Source organism: Chelonia mydas, chromosome 1 (genome assembly GCF_015237465.2).
Source record: "Chelonia mydas isolate rCheMyd1 chromosome 1, rCheMyd1.pri.v2, whole genome shotgun sequence".
In the NCBI taxonomy this organism is placed as follows: Eukaryota; Metazoa; Chordata; order Testudines; family Cheloniidae; genus Chelonia; species Chelonia mydas.
In genome coordinates this window covers 234,122,913-234,147,145 of record NC_057849.1, presented here as the reverse complement: position 1 = coordinate 234,147,145, position 24,233 = coordinate 234,122,913, and the positions used below count along the sequence as shown (strand labels likewise).

The window sequence follows — 24,233 nt, the reverse complement described above, 5'->3', positions numbered from 1 at the left end:
TGGCCTAATATTTAATGAAGAAAAATGACAAATTAGAGCTTATACAGCTTGCTCCCATTGTGACCATACACGTTTTCCTTTACCAGATATAACATGGACGATCATGTAACTGAGATTAACCACTTTTGCTCTTTTACTTCACCAGTTTTTAGCTCAGTATAAGTTTATAAATTATAGTTGAAGGAAGACCCAGACTCCTTAATACAAATGTAGACAATGTTGGCCGCATATTGTCTATTTGTAGCGGTTAGCAGTGGACCAAACCCTTCAGGTTACTCCAGAGAATCTGAACAGCCTAGCAAAATTCTCCATCTCACTCCTAAGGTTTAGGCCTGCCACTTGGCTTTCCATTTTGTGTCTTCAGAGGCGTTGCTGGTCTGCCTATCTTCTCTCAGTTCTTCAGGAGGTGCCAGGGTGGTCACTTCCCAACTCTACCACCATGATCGTCAGATGTGGCACCTAGTATAAGCCAGTTTTACCCCACCCAAGCCATAGAAAGTCATCTGGATTTTGGGGTTGGGACAAAAAACATTCATCATAGGATATAAGGATTAGGAATACACCGTGCTGTCAGGTACCACACAACTGAGCTGACTGCAGAAAAACCTCATCATCTTTACTGTATAAAATATGCCAAAAGATGATGAGGTTTTCCTGCAATCAGCCAGTAAGAAAACTTCAGGGGTTTCCCAAGTAACTATGCACTAAGGATTATAGGGCTCCTCATATTTGGTATGGGCCCCTCCTATATCAGAAAGGACATAGTAGTGGACTGTCCCACACTGGACAGCTGCCCATAAAACCCTGCTTGAGGGAGTGGCCACTCTGTGCCCCTAAAAAATGTGAGGCAGTCCATTGCCCTCCCCCGCCCCCATGCAATGATTAGAACGAAATGCAACGTGATGGGACGAGAAGGGTTGGGGAAGGGGGCAGAGAGGGAAACCCTGTGTAGAGAGAGTGGAAGGTTATGAGGGTCATGCAAGTAATGATACCCACCCACATTCCAGTTGAGTTCTGTGCAAATCTTTTTTTATATCCTTAGTGTCTAACAACAGCACTGTATACGAAAGATGTAAGCATAGTTTTACATGAGCATAGCAGCTCATACATCTCATAAGATAATTAGATATCTACCTCAGTACAAGCCATATTTATAGTTTTAGACACCATTTTGTACAAGTTACTTGTTTCCTCAAACATCAAGGGAAAGGAGTGTCTTTAAGCAAAATGATGTGAAATGAAACTAAGAAACCATACAAGCAATCCTGAATACACTATGTTGGCACAATGCTATCAAGGCACTTTATAGTTCTAAGTTATCCAACCAGCTTAAGGCACAATGAGCTTTTGAAGAAAAAGAAAAGGTACCAGTAATAACTACTTATGAGAGGCAGTTAATATAGTTCAGCTAATTCAGTGAGAGATATTTCCATAAATTATAAATGAGATTGTCAATAAACCGCTCTTACCCTTATTGAAAGAGTTATTGGATTATGGTTTCCTGTTACATTATATGGATTAAACTGTGTAGTAGAATCTCTCATGAATTCTGGTTTCAGAAGATAGCCACAACCACCGTTGTCCATAAATTTTCCATTTTGCAGTTCCATCTGTAGTCCAGGTGTCTGGAAATTTAAGGCCACTGTAAGAAAAATATTTTGAATACTGCAGATGACAACGCTTCAGAATTAACCTAACACTAGTTGTAGTTTAAACAGATATGAAAATGAAATAATAATAGACTGTCACCTGCAGGATGCCATTGTCTTCACATGCAGGACGCTGCTATCTTTTCAATTTGGTAGTAGGCACTAAGGCTCTGTTCTGCACTGAAAGGCCTGTGAGCCAGTGGCAGCTCCCATGGACCCTAAGTGCAGCTCACTAAGTTCCCTCTAAGCTGCATGGCTGCACTGCCGTGCAGCAGGCTATAAATAGCTGTGCAGCAGCTCTAAAGGGCCATGCAGCTGGGACCTGGACAGGAGAGAGGTAGGGGGTGGGCGGGAACTCGGGAGGGGAGCAAGTTGGGGCTTGCAGGGCTGCTGTGGGTCTCTCCCCCGGCTCTGGAGCTCCCTGCTGCTGGAGGGGAGAGGGGGCCCCTTCCCCTGGAGCTCCATGTTGCCTGCCAGCAGGGGGGAGAGAGAGGTCCCTTCCCCAGAGCTAGCTACTGCTGTCAGGGAGAGGGCTGGGGGGAATCCTCTGGCCCCAGTCCTGGGGCAGCCTGCCTGCAACCCCAAACGCCTCATCCCTGGCCCCAACCCAGAGCCTGCACCCCCAGCCAGAGCCCTCACACCCCCACACCCCGCATCCCAACCCTCTGCCCCAGCCTTAAGCCCCCTCCTGCACCCTGAACCCCTCTCCCTGGCCCCACCCTGCAGCCCTCACCCCCGCACCCCAACCCTCTGCCCCAGCCCTGAGCCCCCTCCCACATACCAAACCGCTCATCCCCAGCTCCACCCTAGAGCACTCACCCCCAGCCAGAGGAGTGAAAAGAAAAGAGAGAAACAAATTGACCAACAAGAGAAGGAGGACTTGTGGCACCTTAGAGACTAACCAATTTATTTGAGGATAAGCTTTCGTGAGCTGTAGCTCACGAAAGCTTATCCTCAAATAAATTGGTTAGTCTCTAAGGTGCCACTAGTACTCCTTTTCTTTTTTGCGAATACAGACTAACACGGCTGTTACTCTGAAAACTGACCAACAAATATTTGGACTGCCTTACTGGGATTGCGATGACAGAGTCCAAATACACCTCTACCCCGATATAACGCAATCCGATATAACACAAATTCGGATATAACGCAGTAAAGCAGCACTCGGGGGGGGGGCAGGGCTGCGCGCTTCGGCGGCTCAGCGTGTCAGCGTATCTGGCTCCAACACGCTGCTCTGAGCGGCGTGTTAAGGGTGCTGGGCTGGGGGCCGAGAAGTTGGATAAGGGGCAGAGGGTCTCGGGGGGCGGTCAGGGGCAGGGCCTCCCCCTCCCCCCAGGGTCATGGAGGCAGGAGCTGTGGGGGGGCACTTTTGGAGGCCCCACAGGCCCAGAGTGCCCAGGTGATTAGCGGGGGGCCGGGAGCAGCCCGCTCCGCTTCCCTCGCCCCAGTCCCAGCCGTGTCACTCAGAGGAGGGGGCTTGGGGCAAGTTCTCTGCTATTGCACTGTATACTGTTCTTTCCAGAAACTTTACAAATGCAACCCTTGGGAAACACTTCAGCATTTTTTTTTTCTAACTTCTGCACAGCACCTCTAAATGGACCCTGGCTCAGTGAAGTTCTACTGTGGAAAGGGAAGAGGCATGGCTGTGAGCTAACGTGGCAATTGTACTGATTTAATCAAAAATGGGTGTCACTTTTGGCAAGATGGCCGGAAAGACCAAGAAGTTTCACGTTTAATTAAAAATGTTCATTGCAAATATGTTTATGTATGGTGAGAAATGATTGTGTACACTTTTTAATTGCTATGTGACCCAAATACTTCCTCAGCGCTTAAGATGCTGATTTTTATCAGTTCACACCTGTCAAATTTTCCTTTTCCCAGCAGCTCAGAACATTTTCTGTTTGCTGCAGCTGCAATGTGGAAATAAAACAGCGCACTTCTTAGCAAGATATTATAATTCATGAGATAAAGCCAACACTGCACTAGAGCCACTTAACAAAATTTTCTCTGTTCCAGCATCTTGGAGTTTCTTGTTCACATTCATCATGGAAAATTCACACAGAACTAATATGACATGTATTAAACAGCATGATGATAAAAAGGTATTTACTCGTTGTCCTGGCAGGTAAAAAAATGAGGCCTTTAAGTACTACAAGTCACTGCTAATAATTCAGGAAGAGAGCCTTATTCTGTGTTCCATGAGATACTCCTGAGGACATTCTGCGCCAAAATTAAAAATTCTGTGCACAATATTTTGCAAAATTCTGCAAATTTTATTTGTCAATAAATAAATGCAGAGGCTCCAGCATGGCAGTGGGGAGCAGAGGCCACTGGCTGCATGAAGGTGGAAGATCACCCTGCAGCCCCCCAGACTCAGTCTCAGAGATGAGGCTGCACCCAACCCTGACACAGCACAAGGCCTGGGCCTGCCCCAGAAACACCCTGGGGCCCTGCCCCTCTGTGTCAGGTGCACTAGGTGTGGGGCAGGATCCAGGTGTGGAAGAGCTCAGTGTGGGGGGATCCAGGTGTGGGGGTGAGAGGATTCTGTGTGGGACAATCTGGGTGCAGGCAGCTCAGTGCAGGGTGTAGGTGTGGGGGGATTTGGATGCACAGAGGCTCGTTGGGAGGGTTCCAGATGTAGGGGCAATCGGACTCTGCAGAGGCTTCTAGGTGAAGGTTGTTGGAGCTCAGCAGAGGGGTTTGGGTATGGGGGGTTTCAGCAGGGGGGCTCAGGGTGCTGGAGGAGTGGGGCTTGGTGGGGTGGGGGTCTGGCTGCAGCTAGTTGGCGGTCTGTGGTGTGGGGGTCTGGATGTGGAGACTCAGGGTGGTGCAGGGGGTAGGGCATCAGGGTGGGGGTTTGAGTGCAGGGAGTTCAGTAGAGAACGGTCTGGGTGCAGGGGGGCTCCAGATGCAGGGATTGAGGTTCAGTGGGGTGGGGTTTGGGTATGGAGGACTATGGGGGTTCTGGATGTACTGGGTGAGGATTGGCAGGAATGTCTGGGTAGGGGAGGTCGAGATGCACAGGGGTTGGGTGGATGGGGGAGCAGCTCCCCATACAGTGACCCCCTCCCTCCACAGCTGAGGAGTGATGGGGGCAGGAAGCAGGAGAGGATGCTGAGCTTCCTGCAGTGGGGGGAGGTTCTGGGAATGGGGCTGACACAGCACCAGGCACTCCTTGCAGGGGAAGAGGAAGTCCCATCCTCTCCTGCCTCTAGGCCAGCCAGGACTAGCAGCTGATCCCGGCTCAGGTTAGGAGCTACTGGCTCGGGGGTCCCCAGCCCCACGGTGATCTACCTCTAGACAGCTGCTCTCGATGTCTGAAATGTTGTACCTGTGCTACTAGTGAGTGGGGCATGACTGCTCTTGCAGCTTTTCTTTGCTTCCCTGTCAGAAAGTAATTTTTCTGTGGGGAAGCAAAGAAATCTGACATGAATTCAAATTCCCCTAGGAGTAATGAGAGAATACAATCTACTAAATCAATATGTAGCAAATTTCAAAATTCTTTGTCTCAAGGAGAAAATGCAAGAAGTTTGGATCCTTCTTCCTTACAAAAACTTCTTCACCATTTAACCAATTCACTTTTTATTTCTGTAGTGATATTTATAAAGCATCCAATTGTTTGTGATTCGTACTGCAAGAAACCTGGAGTTCATTTAATCCTTTCATGTGAGATTCAGATTTTAAAAGCAAGATGCCAGTACAAGCAATGAATGCACTGGAACTTTTACTACCAAGGAGTTATAACATAAAGTAGGCCAGCATGTCTTTTGCGATGGTATAGTTTAAAGTGTGCAGCTGAAGTGAATCAAGACAAAAACAAAACAGAGATGGCTTCAAATAGCAGTGAAAAAATTGTATATGTTTTTGTAACTTCTGCATGATGAAATAAACTGCATGATTGTACATAATGAGACTGCTGCTAACTTTGCCAAGCTTCAGAAGCTGCTAAATGGAAAAACCTGATTTAACAAGCATAACAAGCAATGGGGAATATTTGATGGGGTCTTGTATTAGGTAACATGCTACTGTGGTACAAACATAGAGCAATACTATTGTGACTTGGTACACCAGAACATCAGCACTGTATTTTGACTTAATTTTTTGCCTCAAATTAGAAATTTAAAAATGTACTGAGGATAAGATTCTTAATTTAGCCATTAAAGTCAATATGGCTACACACGTGTAACAGAGATAAGATTTCAGTTGAAGATTTTTGTTTTACTATATACGCATATGCTCAGCTTTTATTTCCTAATAATTCAGTGAAAATATCAGCAAGGTGACTGGCCAACTTGGCCTGTCCTGGCATGTCTATTATTCGATTGTGCCTGTCTGTGAACAGTTGCTGAAAAATTCCCATTCTGACTGACTGGATTAACGAAAGAATACAAGTTTCTATTGTCATCCCGGGTTCTTAACTTTCTTTTCTAAATGGACCATAACAAGACAGATGCCCCTGCAATACTGAAACGAAACCAACAGTTGTCAAGGGGAGCAAGAACACATGAATTTGATTCCACTCCCTTTCTCTAATCCTCTGTTGAACCAAATTTGTGCAGTCACCTTTAATCAGTTCTCAAGTACAAAGGTAAACAGACCTGCATGAACTATTGCAGCAACACTGAAGCCCTACAGGAAATGGTGCAAAAGATTCTGGGGCACATCTGAGGAGGGCAGGAGGTGAAAGGAAGACTGTGGCATCAAAATATGAAAAGGATTGAGAAATCTTGCCTTAAACTAATATTTTCAAGTAGTTACGTGTAATTGACATAAAGATCTGCTCATGGAATAGCAGCAAGATATGAACATTACTAAGTCAGTCTTCTCCCCTTGGTACACACTTTAAACATTTGTAGACTATTAGTATGCTCCCTCTTAAGTCAGTCCCTCCAGCCTCCCAATCATTTTCATTACTCTTTTCTGAACTTTCTTCAGATCATCAACATCTTTGTAGATAAGTACTGAAAAGGCATGAATCTCCCTAAGACTTGAGAACACAGAGACTTCAAGGTCCACTGAGTTTGTTTCATGTGGAGATATACCATGGATATTAAAAAAAACTATATTGCAGCCATCGGGCCTTGTAATGGGGTATACAAACCCCACACAAGTGGAGACGGGGTTAAGCAGCTGCTTTGGACCCAGGCAGCTCCACCTGCAAAGCACTCATGGCTTGGAGGAAGAGCTCAAAAGGAAAGCAGTTCAGCTCAGGAAGGCAGCAGAGAGTGGAGGTGACCTGACCTGCATTCTGAACCCCTCAGAAGGAGCTCCAACTATCTGACATGTGGCTGTAATAAAGTTGCCAAACTCAAAGGGAAGAGATTTGTGAGTCTCAGAAGGTCTGAGATTTTATCTTTGATTCCAGGGATTTAATGCCTTTACTTTACTTGTTGAGAAAGAGGGATCTGATAGGGAGTGATTGGGGGAGGCAGCAGTATAGCACTTTGGTGGTACAGGACATAGCTGCTTACACTGGGCCCTGGATTGGAACCTGGCAGACAGGGTGAGCCTGGATTCCCCTACCAACACACAGGGGGTGCCAAAGGCAGAAGCTGACCCCCAAAACAAAGAGTCTAAGGAAAAGAAGCATCTGAGGACAGAAGGGTTAAGACGCTGAAACCTGAAGCCGGGGAAAGACCTGGAGCCCCTGCACCTAGTCCAGAGGGCTGCCCCATTGCTGGACTTTTTATATACCCCAAAAGGGGATGGCATAAAACATGTGGTCCTGGCCAGAGGACTGAATCATGGAAGGGACAGACCATCTCAGGACCAGAGTGGCTGCCAACAGGGAAGTGCCAGGAAAGAATAGAACCTGCCACACCCTGCTCAACCATGGTGAGTGATCCCCTTCACAGGCCCTATGTCAACATCATCCTTGCAGATACCTGCCAGCTCTGGCAAACCCTAACATGACCTGAATCCTAACTAGAGTTCAATTAAGAGAAGGCTTTGAATTAAGTCATGTCTGTCAGGACTCCAGTGTATTCCAATTGTCTTTTCAGCTAAATCTGTGACTTTGAATAGTTTATCAGGGACCTAGCACACCAAAGGTGGCATAATATATCTATGGATTCCTTCCAGCATGCTGCCTATGATCAGCCAGTTGTCCATCTGTATGGTTATGGGATAACTCCCACTAAGCACTTTGTGAATACATGTGGCACCAGCTCCAGCCCAAAATAAAGACAAAGAATTTGTAGCAGTGTTCATATACGACAAATCTGAAATACATCATGTGCTTAAGAAGTCTATCCCATACTACAGGTGTTTGCGTGGTTCATAGCCCATTGCTGTAATCTAGAACAGTGGTTTTCAATGTTTTTTCATTTGCAGAGCCCTAAAAAATTTCAAATGGAGGCATGGACCCCTTTAGAAATTCAACCTGTGGTCCATGGACCCCTACTGTAGAAGTCTTTGACTAAAAACTGACTGAACAGAATTTAACTATAAATGTTGCACGTGCTCGGCATGGGATTTGACACAGCATGAGAAAGGGCACTAAACTGGGCTTCTATGGTAAGAACAGCACTTCTGGGTTTTGACCTGTAGGTGGGGATATTCACATACTTTTCTTGATCAGAAAAACAGAATACCTTTTCTGGGATCTGAAACTTTATTTTCATAGTCACCTTTTTGTGGACCCCTTAGATGTAGTCTGCAGACTCTTAGGGGTTCGTGGACCACAGATTGAAAACCACTGGTCTAGAAGAAGTATGATAGGGTATATGTAGATATGCAGTTTTGAATTTTTTTTTTACCATATAAAATTTTAGGTCTTAGATGTCAGGGAATTGGGCAGTACCTAGATTAAAAACCTATGTCCTCTTTTGCTCAGTGTCTTGATGAGCTTCTTTGCCAGGAGAGATTGAACTTTGTGCAATCTCACTTCCTGATTTTGCTGAGCTTGAAGGTGGAACTTGGAAAGAATTTCTCTGTAATGTGCTTTGTAGCCCCGCCAAACTGACTATTTATTTTGGCTGTTTCTAAAGCCTTGGGGATTTTTACTGTTGTGTGGCTTTGAACCTCTAACATATGCTGGAAGGGAACCCAAACATGCTCAGTCTGGGACTATCTCTACAGTAGGACGTTTTAGGAAAAGATTCCCATTGGTGCTACCATGCTACCACCAGAAAGTCTGAGTGCAGGAAAGACTCCAGCAGCTTCCAGTGTTTTTACTACTATGTCAATTAAACTTGTTCCTTAGCTCTCCCATTCAGCACCAAAAGCCCCTTGGCATTGGCACCCACACCAAAGCCACAGAGAAGTTTGCTTCAGATGGACTCATTATTGACTCAGAGGATGCTATCACCACCGAATCCTTCACATTGGCCACTGAAGTGGATTACGGAGATTAAAGCTGGTCTTTTCTGAGTCTGCATAGAATCAGAAGACTGGATCTCAGGCAGCTCAGAGGATTTCACCTTCAAGACTTCCGTAAAACAAAGCCTGAAAGCTGTACTGGTTTTCCCTGGCAGTCCGGGATGTCCAGGACTTTATACACCAAACACTAGCTAGGGGATTGGCCTTCCCCCCAAGAGGACAAAGCAGTGAGTTACAGTGTCTGGATCTAGGAAAATAGAGACTGCATTGTAACTGAAGGCTGGGTCCACCATATCACCAGCACCAAGCCAAAGTCAGTCCAGCAACTAACTCCATAACTATGAAGAAAGTTCAAAAACTGACTTAAAAACTAAGAAAATTACTCAAAGATGACACCCTTAACTAACACTAAAATTCTAAAGTAATGATTTACTAAGGGATTTTTAGAGAAAAAGTGAGATTTCTGAAAACCAGACTGAGCTCTGGGGTTTCTTGGTTCACAGGCAGCTGTGGTTGAAAGGCAATCAGGGGTGCTGTATGTCCCATATATAACCTTGGTCTATGAACATTTGGTGCTGCAAGACACTCATATGGCACACAGTGGGCACTGCTTCTAGAAAGTTCCAGTGGTCCCGCATCACCAGCGTGCATCCTATTGGTGGCAATCAACGGAGGCTACCCTGAATAAGAGTAGCTTAGTATATGATTTTTTGTGTTGTAATAAATATACAGGATAAGTAATCCAGCTAAACAAATATTCCCATTAGGATCTTTACATTGGCCTTTTCTAAAAAAACTTTCTGTGATTTTTAGCTTTAACACAGTTGTTTGCTTTTGGCTTTTTTTGTATTGCTATACATAATGGCAAAGGGGAAGACTCCAGCTATAAAAATGAGAGTTTGGTGACCTCCAATGAAAGTAGAGCACCTAAGTGTCTTTTGAACCTTTAAAATCCCTCCCAAAAGTTTTAAATTGTATGCGAGCCCCAAGAATACTATATGTGAATGAGCTGAAGGCTGGTGGTTACATCTCCAACAATTACTTCAGTGAGTTAGGTAAGACTTAGTCAGTCCAGGGTCAAGTAGCATCTATTTAATATTTTATTTTTAATAGATCCAACTAAAAATGAAAAGATAAGATTAACATTATCCTAACTATGGGCCAAATGCAAAACTGATTGAGATCAGTGTAGTCGGATTAAAGTCAATGGAGCTATGTCGATGTACCATCAGCCTAGGATTTGATACATTTCCAGTCTTCAACAAAGAACAAGATATTCAGCTAGGATTCCCATCTGGTTCTGCAGTTTGGAAGTGGCACGCAATATAGGCTATTAGGACACTTATAAAAATTACCCAGGCCTATAAGTGTTACATAGTCTTCTAGAAACTGATAATATGGTGTTACCATGTCTAATTAATTTTGCAAATAAAGAATGAATTTTGTGAATAAAAGAAATGATGATGAAGAAATATATTAATAGATAGCTGATTAAAGGCATCACTTTTGGAAACCACAAGAAATCAAGCATTCAAGCAATATCTTCAAAAAAAGAGAACGAGGACTTGTGGCACCTTAGAGACTAACAAATTTATTTGAGCATAAACTTTCGTGAGCTACAGCTCACTTTATCGGATGCATCCGATGAAGTGAGCTGTAGCTCACGAAAGCTTATGCTCAAATAAATTTGTTAGTCTCTAAGATGCCACAAGTCCTCCTTTTCTTTTTGCAGATACAGACTAACACGGCTGCTATTCTGAAACCAAGCAATATCTCGAGTCTCCTAGATCTTAATATGTATGGATAAATTTCTTAGTTTGTTGGTTTATTATAAGCATATGAAAATATATTTAAACAAAGCTTACTGAAGCTGCTGTGATCATGGTGCACTGCGGTACAGTTCTGTTCCCAAAAGACTGCCATCTGGAAGAATTGCTCCCAGACGTTAAGGCATATAAAATGGGTAAGGTTGGACCTAAGAGATGTCAGAAGAAGTTCATGGATAGTAAGAACATTATTTTTTATTAAAAGTTTTTAGTGGATAGTAAGTAAACAATTATGTGTCAGGAACTCAGATGGCTCCAGGCATTGTCACCGGGCAACCTGAGTAGCTGGGGTGAGCCCGGTAAATGCTCACTAAGTGATTGTGCTCCCTGATTGGACAGGAAAGCTTGTAGATCATCATTTAGCCTTGTAGTATCCATAGCAGCACAGCGGCCACTCAATGCGTTCTGTGCCAGCAGCTGCAACAGACATGCTTCCTGTACCAATCCTTGCTCTAATTTGCTCCTTTTCCCACTCCAATCCTAGTCTCTACCTCCCTTTGGACACCCCACTCCTGACTCCTGGCTCTGACCTCCAGCCTGACTCCTGACCACAATTCCCATTCTGTCCTGATTCCTGGCTCTGACCATCGACCTGTCTTCTAACCATGATGCCGGTTCCGCCATCCGGCTCCACTCCGACCACTAGGCCTGACTCCTGTTTTAACCACAAGGTTGCACCGCCTACACCCTGGAGTGTTACATTATTCAATCAATCCAAAGAAGAGGGGAGGCGACTATCCCCTAAAAAAGGAACAAATTGAAGGTAGGAAAGGAGGAGAAGAGAAGTAAGAAACAAAGAAGTGGACAGGTCATCTACAAGGTGTTGGAGAACAAAAAGCATTTGAAGTGGTAAAATGACAGAGAGTTTTACAGTGTATAACAATGGAGCATTGATTATACATCTCAAGAAAAACAAATATAGGTCTGATCTAGGGCTGTCAAGCAATTACAAAAATAATTGTGATTAATTGCTTGATTAATCACACTGTTAATAATAGAATACCATTTATTTAAATATTTTTGAATGTTTTCTACATTTTCAAATATGTTGATTTCAATTACAACACAGAATACAAAGTGTATAGTGTTCACTTTATATGTATGTTTAATTACAAGTATTTGCACTGTAAAAAAACAAAAGAAATAGTATTTTTCAGTTCACCTAATACAAATACTGTAGTGCAATCTCTTTATCATGAAAGTTGAACTTACAAATGTAGACTTATGTATAAAAAAAATTGCATTCAAAAATAAAACAATATAAATTTTTAGAGCCTGTAAGTCCACTCAGTCCTACTTCTTGTTAGACCAATAGCTCAGACAGACAAGTTTGTTTATATTTGCAGGAGATAATGCTGCCCATTTCTTGTTTACAATGTCACCTGAAAGTAAGAACAGGCGTTCACATGGCACTGTTGTAGCCCACGTCTCGAGATTTTTAGGTGCCAGATGCGCTAAAGATTCATATGTCCCTTCATGCTTCAACCACCATTCCAGGGAACATGGGTCCATGCTGATTATGGGTTCTGCTCGATAACAATCCAAAGCAGTGCGGACCAGTGCATGTTCATTTTCATTATCTGAGTCAGATGCCACCAGCAGAAGGTTGATTTTCTTTTTTGGTGGTTTGGGTTCTGTAGTTTCCACATCTGAGTGTTGCTCTTTTAAGATTTCTGAAACCATGCTCTATGTCTTGTCCCTCTCGGATTTTCGAAGGCACTTCAGATTCTTAAACTTTGGGTCGAGTGCTGTAGCTATCTTTAGAAACCTCACATTAGTACCTTCTTTGCATTTTGTCAACTTTGCAGTGAAAGTGTTCTTAAAATGAACAATATGTGCTGGGTCATCATTTGAGACTTCTATAACATGAAATATATGGCAGAATGCGGGTAAAACAGACCAGGCGGCATACAAATCTCCTCCAAGGAGTTCAGTCACAAATTTAATTAACGCATTTTTTTAATGAGCATCATCAGTATGGAAGCATGTCCTCTGGAATGGTGGCCAAAGCATGAAGGGGTATATGAATGTTTAGCATATCTCGCATGTAAATATCTTGAGACACCGGCTACAACAGTGCCGTGAGAACACCTGTTCTTACTTTCAGATGACATTGTAAACAAGAAGCGGGCAGCATTATCTCCTGCAAATGTAAACAAACTTGTTTGTCTTAGAGATTGGCTGAACAAGAAGTAGGACTGAGTGGACTTGTAGACTCTGAAGTTTTACATTGCTTTGTTTTGAGAGCAGTTATGTAACAAAAAAAATCTACATTTGTAAATTGCACTTTCACGACAAAGAGATTACACTACAGTATTTACATGAGGTGAATTGAAAAAAAACTATTTCTTTTGTTTATCATTGTTATAGTGCAAATATTTTTAATCAAAACTAATATACACTTTGCTTTAAATTACAACACAGAATACAATATATATGAAAATGTAGAAAAACTTCCAAAATATTTAATGCATTTCAATTGGTATTCTGTTCTTTAACAATGCAATTAAAACTGATTAATCATGATTAATTTTTTTAATCGCAATTAATTTTTCTGAGTTAATCCCATGAGTTAACTGCAATTAATCGACAGCCCTAGTCTGATCCTCAATGATCCCTTTACCCTACCAGAGTGGTATAATGGGAGTCTCGGTGTAAATGGGTATCACACCCAATCTTTTCAAATTGTTGACATGTTAGTTCCTTCCCAGACTGCCAAATCACAGTTCATATGACCAGTCCTCCACGTAGAAAGATATTGAAGTTTTCCATCTCTGCAGCCATAGTTTCTTTAGTCACTAGGGAGTCACACAGAAGCCAGTACTCTTGTTAATCACAAAGATCCAGAGACCTTGGAATTGCTTCCCATATAAATACCTGTGGCATGCTTGGGATCATCTATTGGAGGATGTGAGAAATACAATGTATTCACCGTATAAAATGTAACAGCGTAGCTTCCAGAGCCTTATAGTACCAACAGACCTCACTGTCCTTTATCCCAGCTTATATATCCAATGGAACTTAATTATATAGCAATAGTAACCATTGTAAAAGGGCTGCATACACATATAAGAAGACTTGGTCCCTGCTCCAGAGTGCATGTACACTTATTTAAGATGAGTCACACAAGTGAGTATGGAAAAGGATAGGTGGGGATGAGGAAGTAGTCAGGTTATATGACAATGTGGTTATATAGACAAGCTATGAGCAAACGTGATATTTCCAAATAACTTTAAAAATGGAAGGTTTTAGGGTGGGTTGGGATGTGGGAGTTGCTACTGATCTATCCACTATTGTTAGTTGACTGATTTCTTGTAGGCATCACAGCAGTTGTAGGTTTTGAGGAGGAACATGAAGAAGAAAAGCCTTATAGACTAGTTTAGAGTGAGTGAGACATGGAAGGGAGATATGGAAGAAAGCACCAAGATGAAGACACTAGCGAGAGACATGGACAAAGAGTCAGATGAGATTACCATCACAGTCAGATAGGGGAAAGAGAGAAGAGAAAAGCAATGAAGAAGATCGGTGCAGAATTGTGATGGCCTTGAAAGTGAGGTCAAGAAATGTGAACTTGTTGCAGTGGAAAAGAAGGAACCAGTAGCGGGATTCAAGTGGGGATGACAAGCATAGAGTGCTGGTCAAGGACAATTAACATGCTCACTGAATAGTAGAAAGACATGAACCAGTCATTTAAGTAATCTCATGAGGGTAGGATAATGGATGACTTTAAAACATTAAGTGGCACATGGTATACTAAGCTGGCAGGCAGGTTCACTTGACTGATGACAAGAAAAGACTTGGGAGACTTCAAATTTGAGCAGACCGTTCAAATTAGATTAAATAGGGACGGAGCATGGAGACATTGTAATTAGCTATCCATAAAAAAAAAACCTTCCATTTTGGGAATAACATTTTAACATGAAAGATTTCCTGTCCTGCAGCAAGATTGTGTCATCATCATCATCCACACAAATCCCAAAGGGATGTAGCCTCCTTGCAGATTGAGCACCACCTGGATCGATCTCTAGCTAGGTCATTAAAATGGGCTGGCTGTTTAATCTGTCCATTGCTGGCAATCGTATCATGCCACAGAAGCTTTTCTAAACCACGTGATTGCTGACTGTGCGGTAGCATTCCTTGGTGAATATGTTTAATAATTTGTTGGTTTTCTATCCTAATAATATCTATATACCAAGAAAGATGCCAGAACTGAACCAGTGCTGATGGAGCTGGTTGGTGGGTTCAGCTCTGAATATCCCTCATTGCTGATCTTGCCCTGCCACTTAATATGGAACTGCAGAAAAGACAACATGAATCAAAAACGTCAATCCACCACTCTTTGGCCTTCCTCAGCACCCACATTTGACTGCTGTACAATAATGGTATAACCATTAAGAGCAAGATTCATTGCAAATGCTTGATCCAGAAGTAATCAATGTCCCATTACATGAAAGTGACTCTGGGTCGGAATTCAGGATGAGACCTTCCTGTGTCAGTAGTGATATTGGTAGATAACAAAGGGGCTCTCTTGAGAGATCTAAAAGAGTTTTATACCAATGTTGCTTAGCCCAGGCTAGAGCTCCCAAAATGATCCAGACCTGAGCCTATGTTCACCTTCTGAAAATCTGAAAATCTAAAGGAGCAACAGAAGCTACAGAAAAGCATGCCTTTTAGCAGATTTCCTGTCCATCCTGAATCAAAAAGGAGGACATTTTGCATTGTTGCTCAGGGAATAAGGTGGTCCAATACAGATTGCTTCAAAGCCCATCACTCACACTGTTCTTGTGTTCTATGAATTAACTTGAGAGACAAGATGGGACCAGTACAGCTACAACTACAGTGAATTAACTTGTCAGTCAATACATTTTCTTTGCCAGCTCGCTGAAGGGGAAAATGATGCATCTGATAAGCCAAACAGCAGGCTCAAAGGGCTCTGTGACTTCCTGACAATTTCTTAGAGCAAGCACCTCCCTGCTGAGGTGAAACATTGTTGCTTTGTCCATTAGCACTTATAGTATATGGTCCTTAAGTATAGTCAAAAAACATTTCACAGCCCAGCTGATGACCTGTAGCTCTAGAATGTGTATGGCATTGCGGTAATATTTTCAAAAGCGCCTAAGTAACTTAACTTCTATTTTCAAAAATGACTTAGGTGCTTTTTGAAATTTTTACATCTCATCTTATTAAATGTCATGCTAATTGATAATATATAGGAGTTGGCCTGGTCCAGAAAACCAGTAGACCACATTTTACATGAGGAGTAGAAACTTCCGGATGTGAAATTATTTTTAAACCATCTAAAAACATCTGAAACTGAAAATTAGGACAAACCACTTCAAGGTGACTGAATAATTTTGGTAAATAAATATTTTATGTACCAAGGAGTGTGCATTCACTTAACAGAAACAGCCTTCAAAGGCATTGGAGGATCCATATCAGTAGTAAATAAATGTTATCCAAAATAAAGTATGATAGTAATCTTTCTCCCTTGCACCATAAGGACAAGTAAAATAATATAATAATACTCTTTACAGTTACATAGCACTGTACAAATATTAACTAACAGAACTCTCAGCCTAGGCCAATAGGGGCTATGGTGGTTTTAGCCTACATTAGCAAGCCACCTGATCCTGGGTTGCTCTAGGGGCTGCAGAGTCTCATATCTAAGTCCCTAGGGCTATCTAAATTGTGTTAAGTTATGGCAGCCTCCCCAGGCTATCCTATGGGCCATGGTTGCCCCCAAGGAATGCTGTTGCTCCATCCCTGACATGCCCCTCCTTTTACCATTCCCATCCCCCACCAGCATAGCCCCTATGCGAGGGCTTGCTGGGGGATCCTCAGAAGGCAAGCTTATCGCTGTCTTCCACCAGGCCTGCACCAGAGGTTTTGATGACCATGTAAGAGCCCCCTTTACATTGCTCCTATCCTTATACCTGATGTAAGCAGGCAAGGGCATGGGTGAAGATCTCACCAAAGGTTATAAATGATAACTTAAGTGCTTACAATCAGAAGGGGGCACCTGTTAAGATATATTGTGATTCATTTCCTTGTAATTCCTGGTTGGCTTGATTAATGAGTACATAGCTTGATGAAGCTTGATATGCAATCAGTCCATTCCTATTTGTTCTAACTTGTCTTCTTGCTGCATGCAAAGACTATTGCCATATTGTATTATTCACCTTTGGACCTCAATTTCACTAGAGAGTAGAGTAAATTCTACTCTGTCACTATCTATCTCTGCTGTCTGTGCTCACCACTGAAGCATTTCAAAACAAAGGACCTCATCCTGCCAATATTTAGCTTATGAGAAATGCTTAATTTGGGCCAGGGATTGCCACGGCTGAGCCCCAGTATCTCTAGCCTTGGCAGTTCATAGCCCCGGCACCTGTAGGCTTGAGTTCTGCCACCTAACTGCTTGAGCCTCGACACCTCTTTCATTACAAATTAAGCACTGCTTATGAGTAACTTTTACAGACATGTGTTGTCCTACTGAAGTTAATGGGACTACTCCCATGAGAAGTTACACACATACAAAAGTGTTTGTAGGATCTGGGTCAAAGTGTAGGAACAGTCAGTTTCTGAAGAAGCGTTTGGACCAATTACATTTTATAGCTATAAAGACATTTTTATCAGAAAAATTAAAGAACTCGTCATTTTACTTTTTCTAATTACTGTCATTTTTTCCTAATTACAAGTGTGAGTAACTCTACTGCAAAAATGTTTAATTATTATAAATCATTCATTGTCCATTACCCAATTGGATTTGAAAACTGGTTTCCATGAGGATCCTTTTTCTATGGAGAAGAGTATTTCATGAGAAGAATAAACAAGCATTTCTGATAAACTGTTAAAACTAAAATCTAAGTTGCTGTTTAAGTTAATTATGGGAACATGTCAATTTGAAAATTACACTTCTGTCTAAAATTAGTTTACCTGCTATAGTTTCTTGTAACACCTAATTTTATTGTACTTGAGAGGCTGGAGAAAAAATGTTTCTCATTGTTTCAATTACTTTGTGTTTTTGACAGCATGTTGTCTATAGTCAAAAGAAAAGGAGTACTTGTGGCACCTTCGAGACTAACCAATTTATTTGAGCATAAGCTTTCTTGAGCTACAGCTCACTTCATCGTGGCATCCGATGAAGTGAGCTGTAGCTCACAAAAGCTTATGCTCAAATAAATTGGTTAGTCTCGAAGGTGCCACAAGTACTCCTTTTCTTTTTGAGGATACAGACTAACACGGCTGCTACTCTGAAACCTGTCTATAGTTAGTTTCATTATGCCCCTCTTTTTTGTGAGGGTATCTAATACAGCAATTAGGAAAATGAGATGATAATCCACAAAAATTAGCAGGGTGATTCAGGGCCAGCAGTAGCCACTGACACTGTTATCATTATCTTGCTTTTTTTAAAATTTGAGTAGACTACAAGTTCACAGTGTCTTTTTAATTGCCTGCAGACACAGATTTAGTGAATTTAGTAAGGAATAATGATTTTGATGATCATAAAAAAAAAAACCTTGATGAAATGAAGATTCTGTTAACGTGGCTTCTTGGCTAAAATCCATCATAGATTAAATTGGTAAATATTCTAGCAGGAGATAATGTGCTTCATGGTAATCAGGCTGCTTTGTGCTGCACAGTCATAAACCTGGCAGATCTGGGCGCTTACGATTTTCTTTTGTAAGGAGAATCTACACAACAATCCCCGGATTGTGGGCAGCCCGGAGGTGAGGGATGACAAGATCCAAGGCAGCAGAGAACCAGGCTCAAATTTCTTACTGCGTTCCATATTTTGTTAAAATTATACATGTAATTCTAATTTTCAGCATATGTTTTCCAAATGTATATGATTGTTTGTACTGCAATCTAGTGGCTTATTGACAGCATAATGTTACCTTCCACTTAAGGTGGACAGAGCACTCAGTAATATTTAGTTACATAGTGCTTGAAGGCTGGCCTTGCCCTAGGAACCCTGATTGGCTGGGGATGGGCAGGTAAGAGAAGCTGGCCTCTCCCTCCCCACCTCACCCACCCAGAAAGCTCTCAGGAAATCCTGCTTCTGCTGCCGACTCTCCTCTGGAGCAGGCAGTTGCCTTTCTATGGTTCAAGAACCCACACAAGCTGCAGGAAAAGGCATGTGCTGCCAAGGCAAACCTGAACTGCCCTGAGCTCAGGGCTGGTGGACAGGCCCAGTGAACAGCCCGTGTGTGTGTCCTAGGCATCTGCACTAAGTACAAGAATAAGCCACGGCCCAAAGGGAAAGAGGTGCCTTAATCTGAGAATAAGGAGCCAGTGCTGGGGGTGGAGGGGCAGCCAGCACTGTATTTAGCTAGAATTAGCGTTCCTTTTAGGCAGCTTGGTTTTATGTCATACTCCCAATGACTGCACTTTTCAATGACACTGGTGTTCTGCACACACTCATCAATGTATGAGGCGTGTATTCGGAGGGATTCCTGGGTGAATTCCTGCCTCACCAAAAGTTCTAAAAATCTGAAAAAACCTAGCAACAAGGGGAGCCCCCACCAAGCCAGGACGAAGTATTTTTAATGTGTTTTTGTTTTAATGTTTGTTCCACGTCACCACTATGGGTTAGAGTTCCGTCATCTCCGAGATTTCTAGGATGCTGATCTTGGATCACTCAATAAAAATAACTCGAGGAGGGTGTAAACACAGGGGAGTGGGTGACCCTATCAGTGAGCTCACTGCAACACCACATGTCTGGGACTCAGGAGAAGCACAATTTTTCCCTCTCTACTTCCAATCCCATCCAGGGTCTTTTCTAGCCATCAATACATGTGAGGCAGTTCAATAACACAATCAGAGACCTACCTCTAAAAATACTGAAACAGGGCACTCTTTAAGTTTCACTGGCAACAATTACAAAATGCTACAATCTAAATTTGATTCATGTGAAACAAAGTTGGATTCAGTTTCCTCAAAGATGTCAGATTGGGAACAAAGAATCTCCAGTGTTGGGGGGAAAGGGTGACAGAACTTTGAAGAAAGAATTCACTTGGCACTTGTGCCTTATTAGAAGATTAAATCTCCAGCATGGAGTTTAATACAAGATAACATTTTTCCACGCTGGCTAATTGAGTTTATAGAAAACTTTATTGAAATCTATTCATATAAAAAAATTAAGTATCCAAAATCTTTGTAAAATGGGAGAAATTATCTCAGTTTCCTGTTTATAAAATTCCGTTACCTAATTTGACTTTTCATTGCTTAGTCTAAAAATATTCTGTATGTCATTCTAATTTCTCCCAATTAAATCACTGTCTGCTTTATCTATCTCAGCAAAAACAAACAGTTAAGCTGACTCTGTTATCACCAAAAAGAAAAGGAGTACTTGTGGCACCTTAGAGACTAACCAATTTATTTGAGCATAAGCTTTCGTGAGCTACAGCATTCAACCAGTTTCACATTATGAGTACAGTTGGAGAAATGAGTGCAATATAGAATTTACAAATAAAAGATCACTAGTTAAAATTGTAGAAGAAAATTATGGGAACTATGTTCTGAATGTCTGTCACAAGGCTTTCCAGTTTCTGTGCTGTTTTGGGCTAAATTGAAGTTTATAAAATAATAACAATACTCTATTTATTTATTTATTTATTTACTGCAATGACACTAACGTCTTATTAACACATTTAGACCAAAAAGAAGCTCACCCACCTGAAGAAAATGAGGTATGGTCTGATAAGGATATTTTAGATAAATATTTATTACTAGACCATAAATAACTGAAATATTTGATTGTAAACTGATTTCTTGTGTATCTATTATGCCAACATGCATAATGAGAGTAGCCTTTTGAATTGTTAAGGTTTGGGGGGTTTCTTTTCTTTTTTGCATTTAACTTGTTTTACTGGACTTCTGGACACGTTTGTTTGTTTGTTAAACTTTTTGTCACTATGAACAGCTCAGAACACTTACCTGTTTTCCTTTAGTATCGTTACAACTATAATTTTATTTACAGACTGAATAAAAACTTCACATAGTTTTAAAAAATTCCTGAGTATGACGTCGTTTGCTATTGAGCAGATCTGACAGATTAAGACTCCTAAGCTTTTTTTGCTCAAACAGGAAAATATCATTTTATGGACTTTTGCCTTTTTGGTGTGACAAATTAACTAGTGCATTGCATTCATACAATCCTATATTTTTTTTAAATAGTTTCATACATTTCTCTTGTCCTGTGTACTATTTATAAGTTTAATAAACTTCTGATTGGAGGCCCCTTTGTTCTATGGATTCCTTTCATTTTAATGGGTAGGGGAAAGGGAGGATCCTGGCAGCAGTGGCTGGCAGGAGAAGGAAGTCCTATCAGCACAACTCCACTAGATTCTGACAGGTAGAGAAACAGGGATGCTGGAAGTAATGCAAAGATACAGGTTCTTCAGATTCCTTGCCCACTCCACAAGGATGGAATGTGGGGGCAGGGGCTTTGATCTCCTACCATGACGAATCAGAGAGAACTAATGGGAACTTCAAAGAATTTTCCTTTCCAATGGCCCAATTGCACAAGTTTATGAAGTATCTAATTTTGCCCCCGGTGAAAACCTGAAGACAATATTCCCACATTATTACAACAGCAAATGAAGAACTTCTCTTTGCTTTGGTAATTCCAAGTGTATGTGGTCAAAACAAGCCCTCTTTTGGAGATACACACATATGTGTATATGATAGTGTACTTAATGATATATTTGTTGTGACAGAGTGGAATTTCTACATAAAATAAACAAAAGGACTGAATACAGACCATCACTCACTTAACTTCAAAAAAAAACCCGATACCTGGGATGGATCTGATGGTAAATGTAGCCCTAATTGCGAAATATGGTAATATTCTACTCTTTGAAATGTTGCAGTAGTCAACTACTGGAGTGATTTAACTGCATAACTACTCTTTAGTGATTACAGTTTTGTATATATTTAGATCATAAGCTTTTTTTGGCAAGAAACATTTGTTTGTTCTGTATTTGTATACAGACAATTACAATGGGGTCCTGGTCCATGACTGGGGTTCTAGGTGCTACCGCAGTAAAAACAGTAATAATAAGAAGACGAATACACTATACTATCAGATAATATTATCATGCCCCACAATACACCTCGAATAGTATGGAGAGCACTAAAGAAACTCACTGGCAGTGTGGCAGCCTAGAATTCATCCTTCCTGGTGGGATGAAATGGGGAGAAAGTAAAGCACCTCCCCTCACTGAAAACAATAGCTAGAAAATGGGGGGTGAAAAAGGAAGATAGAAAAGGAAAATTACCTCCCACAGGAACAAGAAGTAGCAGGGGAATAGATGCAAGACCTCACCCACCCACTCCCCAGAAGGTAGGAAAAGGTGGGAAATAGAGGAACTTACCTCGTTATCAGCCACCATAAAGGAGGCAAACAGAATGGGTAGAAAGAGCTCGTTCCAAACAATAGCAGGAAGAATGAAAACAGCAACAAACACTGCGTTATAATGTCAGATTATTACCCCATTGTATTTCTGTGCAAAGTCATTTCATGATGAAGTGGCATTTTGGCCACTTTAAAGAGTGAGGACAGCTGGAGAGTAGACCTCTTACCGTGGAACTACCTGGTTTTTTTAGATTGCTCCACTTTAACTGTGTGAGAGTTTCATTCTTAGGTTACGTTATTAAGACGATCAGAGTCTCTGTTTCAATCGCAAGTTCTTTGGTTATTTTAGATTTCAGCACTTTATAATAAGCATACACATAGCCCATAAAGAGTACTTCTTCATATTAGGGGATTCAGTCACAAACCAGCTATGCTAGAATTGCTAAGGGTCATTTCAGGCTTGTAAGCCAAAACAAAACTGTTCAAAATAAATTTCATAACACAAATTGTGGTGCTCTGAGGGCAGCATATAGATCTAGATCAGTGCTCCTAAGTATATCAATAAACATATTTTTGGTTCTTCTAAACTAAAATTCTGCACCTGGTATGCCATGCTGTCATTACACAAATAATGGTAAATTCTGGTCATTCTTTTAGGTTGTTATTGTATATTTTATATTGATATCTGTTTATTTAAATAACTGCACTGAGTTTTCTTCCACTGCATAAACATTTGCATTCCATTTTATTTAATAAATAAAAAAGAAGAAGATATGGATGTGCAAAAGTAGTTCTTTCCACAACTACACTAATTGTATAGGGGAAGCATACTAATTTTAGCTGAGAACAGGAAGTTGCTGCGGTGCTTTTCCTCTTTGTAAAAGTCTATCTTCACAAAGCCTATTTTGATCTTTTAAGGTCTGTATTTTTAATAAATGCTCCATTCTAGGGTTAATGTTTTTAATGGAATGGGCACAAGCACCCAGTAAAACTAAGAAAATATCACTTGAGGCGGGTAACAGAAAATACTTTCTGTTGACTGCTGATTTTTTAAGTTATTCATTGTGATAAATCATCACTCTCAAGTCCATTCCTCTCACCATGGCTAAGGGCCTGGTCCAATGCCCACTGAAATCAATATCAACAACTTGTTTTCTGGGCAGAAAGCTCTTGCTGCAAATAGTAAAATATTGCCCCAATAAATGGGTAGCGGGCTAAGGTGGATTTTTTCTCTAGGTTTATCCTCTGTGACACAGAGGCCCATTTGTGGTTCACTACTCTGCATCAGCAGCTCCTGTCAGGCGTGAGATAGATACTCACTAAAACTAACATACTGTTGTCATAATCTGTATCTAAAATGTGCCATGTAAGATATCACTGGAAAACGAATCACTCAATAACCATTAATATTCTTGAATGATGTATGGACCAGATGTGTACAAAAAGTTATAAACAGGTGCTAGAATTATGTTTTTAAACTGTTTGGCAAGCAATGCATCAGCTCAGTATTCCCAAGAAAAAGGAATATGTATTTGTTTGTCTGACCAGCCTGGTTGTCAAGCAGAGACAATGCTTACCTTACATATAGGGTAAACAAAGCTATCAAACTGGGGGAGAAGATGGCATGACATCTATACCCCAGCAGAAGACAGAAACTTTATCTGGGCTATAAAGTAATTGAAACAACTGATGATACACACAGTATTACTGTATTATAAAAGTGTATCCAGTAAGGTCTTTTCTGAAAGCCAGTGACCCACTGGTGATTAATATAATTGTGAAATGTATGTATTAACAGTATATGAGGAAACATGGATACTTAATGCTATTGTACTTTAAAGTGTGTGATCAAACACAGAGAGAAAGGGAAGGCAGCTATCTACCGTCTCCAATGAAATTAAGCAAGGTGCAACCAAAAACAATGGAAAGCTCATTTAATACAAATGAGTAGGGGGTTGGGAAGTCCACAGGAAGGGAAGAACAGCATGAGATTATCATGTGTCTGGGGACAAAACAGTAAATCTGGGAAGATATAATGAGAGAGGAGAAGTCATATTTGCATCCATCACTAGATGGGTGCAA

At 41.3% G+C, this 24,233-nt stretch overlaps 1 protein-coding gene across 1 annotated transcript in view; it reads right to left on the bottom strand.

Annotated features, from left to right (window-relative positions):
* Positions 1-24,233, bottom strand: part of PLCZ1 (phospholipase C zeta 1) — a gene marked incomplete at its 5' end in the record, with an annotated part of 112,416 nt that overhangs the window by 9,515 nt on the left and 78,668 nt on the right. Inside the window, one exon of the mRNA XM_007071202.4 lies at positions 1,470-1,642. Coding sequence (XP_007071264.2) covers positions 1,470-1,642 — 173 coding nt within the window. The remainder of the gene's footprint in view (positions 1-1,469; positions 1,643-24,233) is intronic.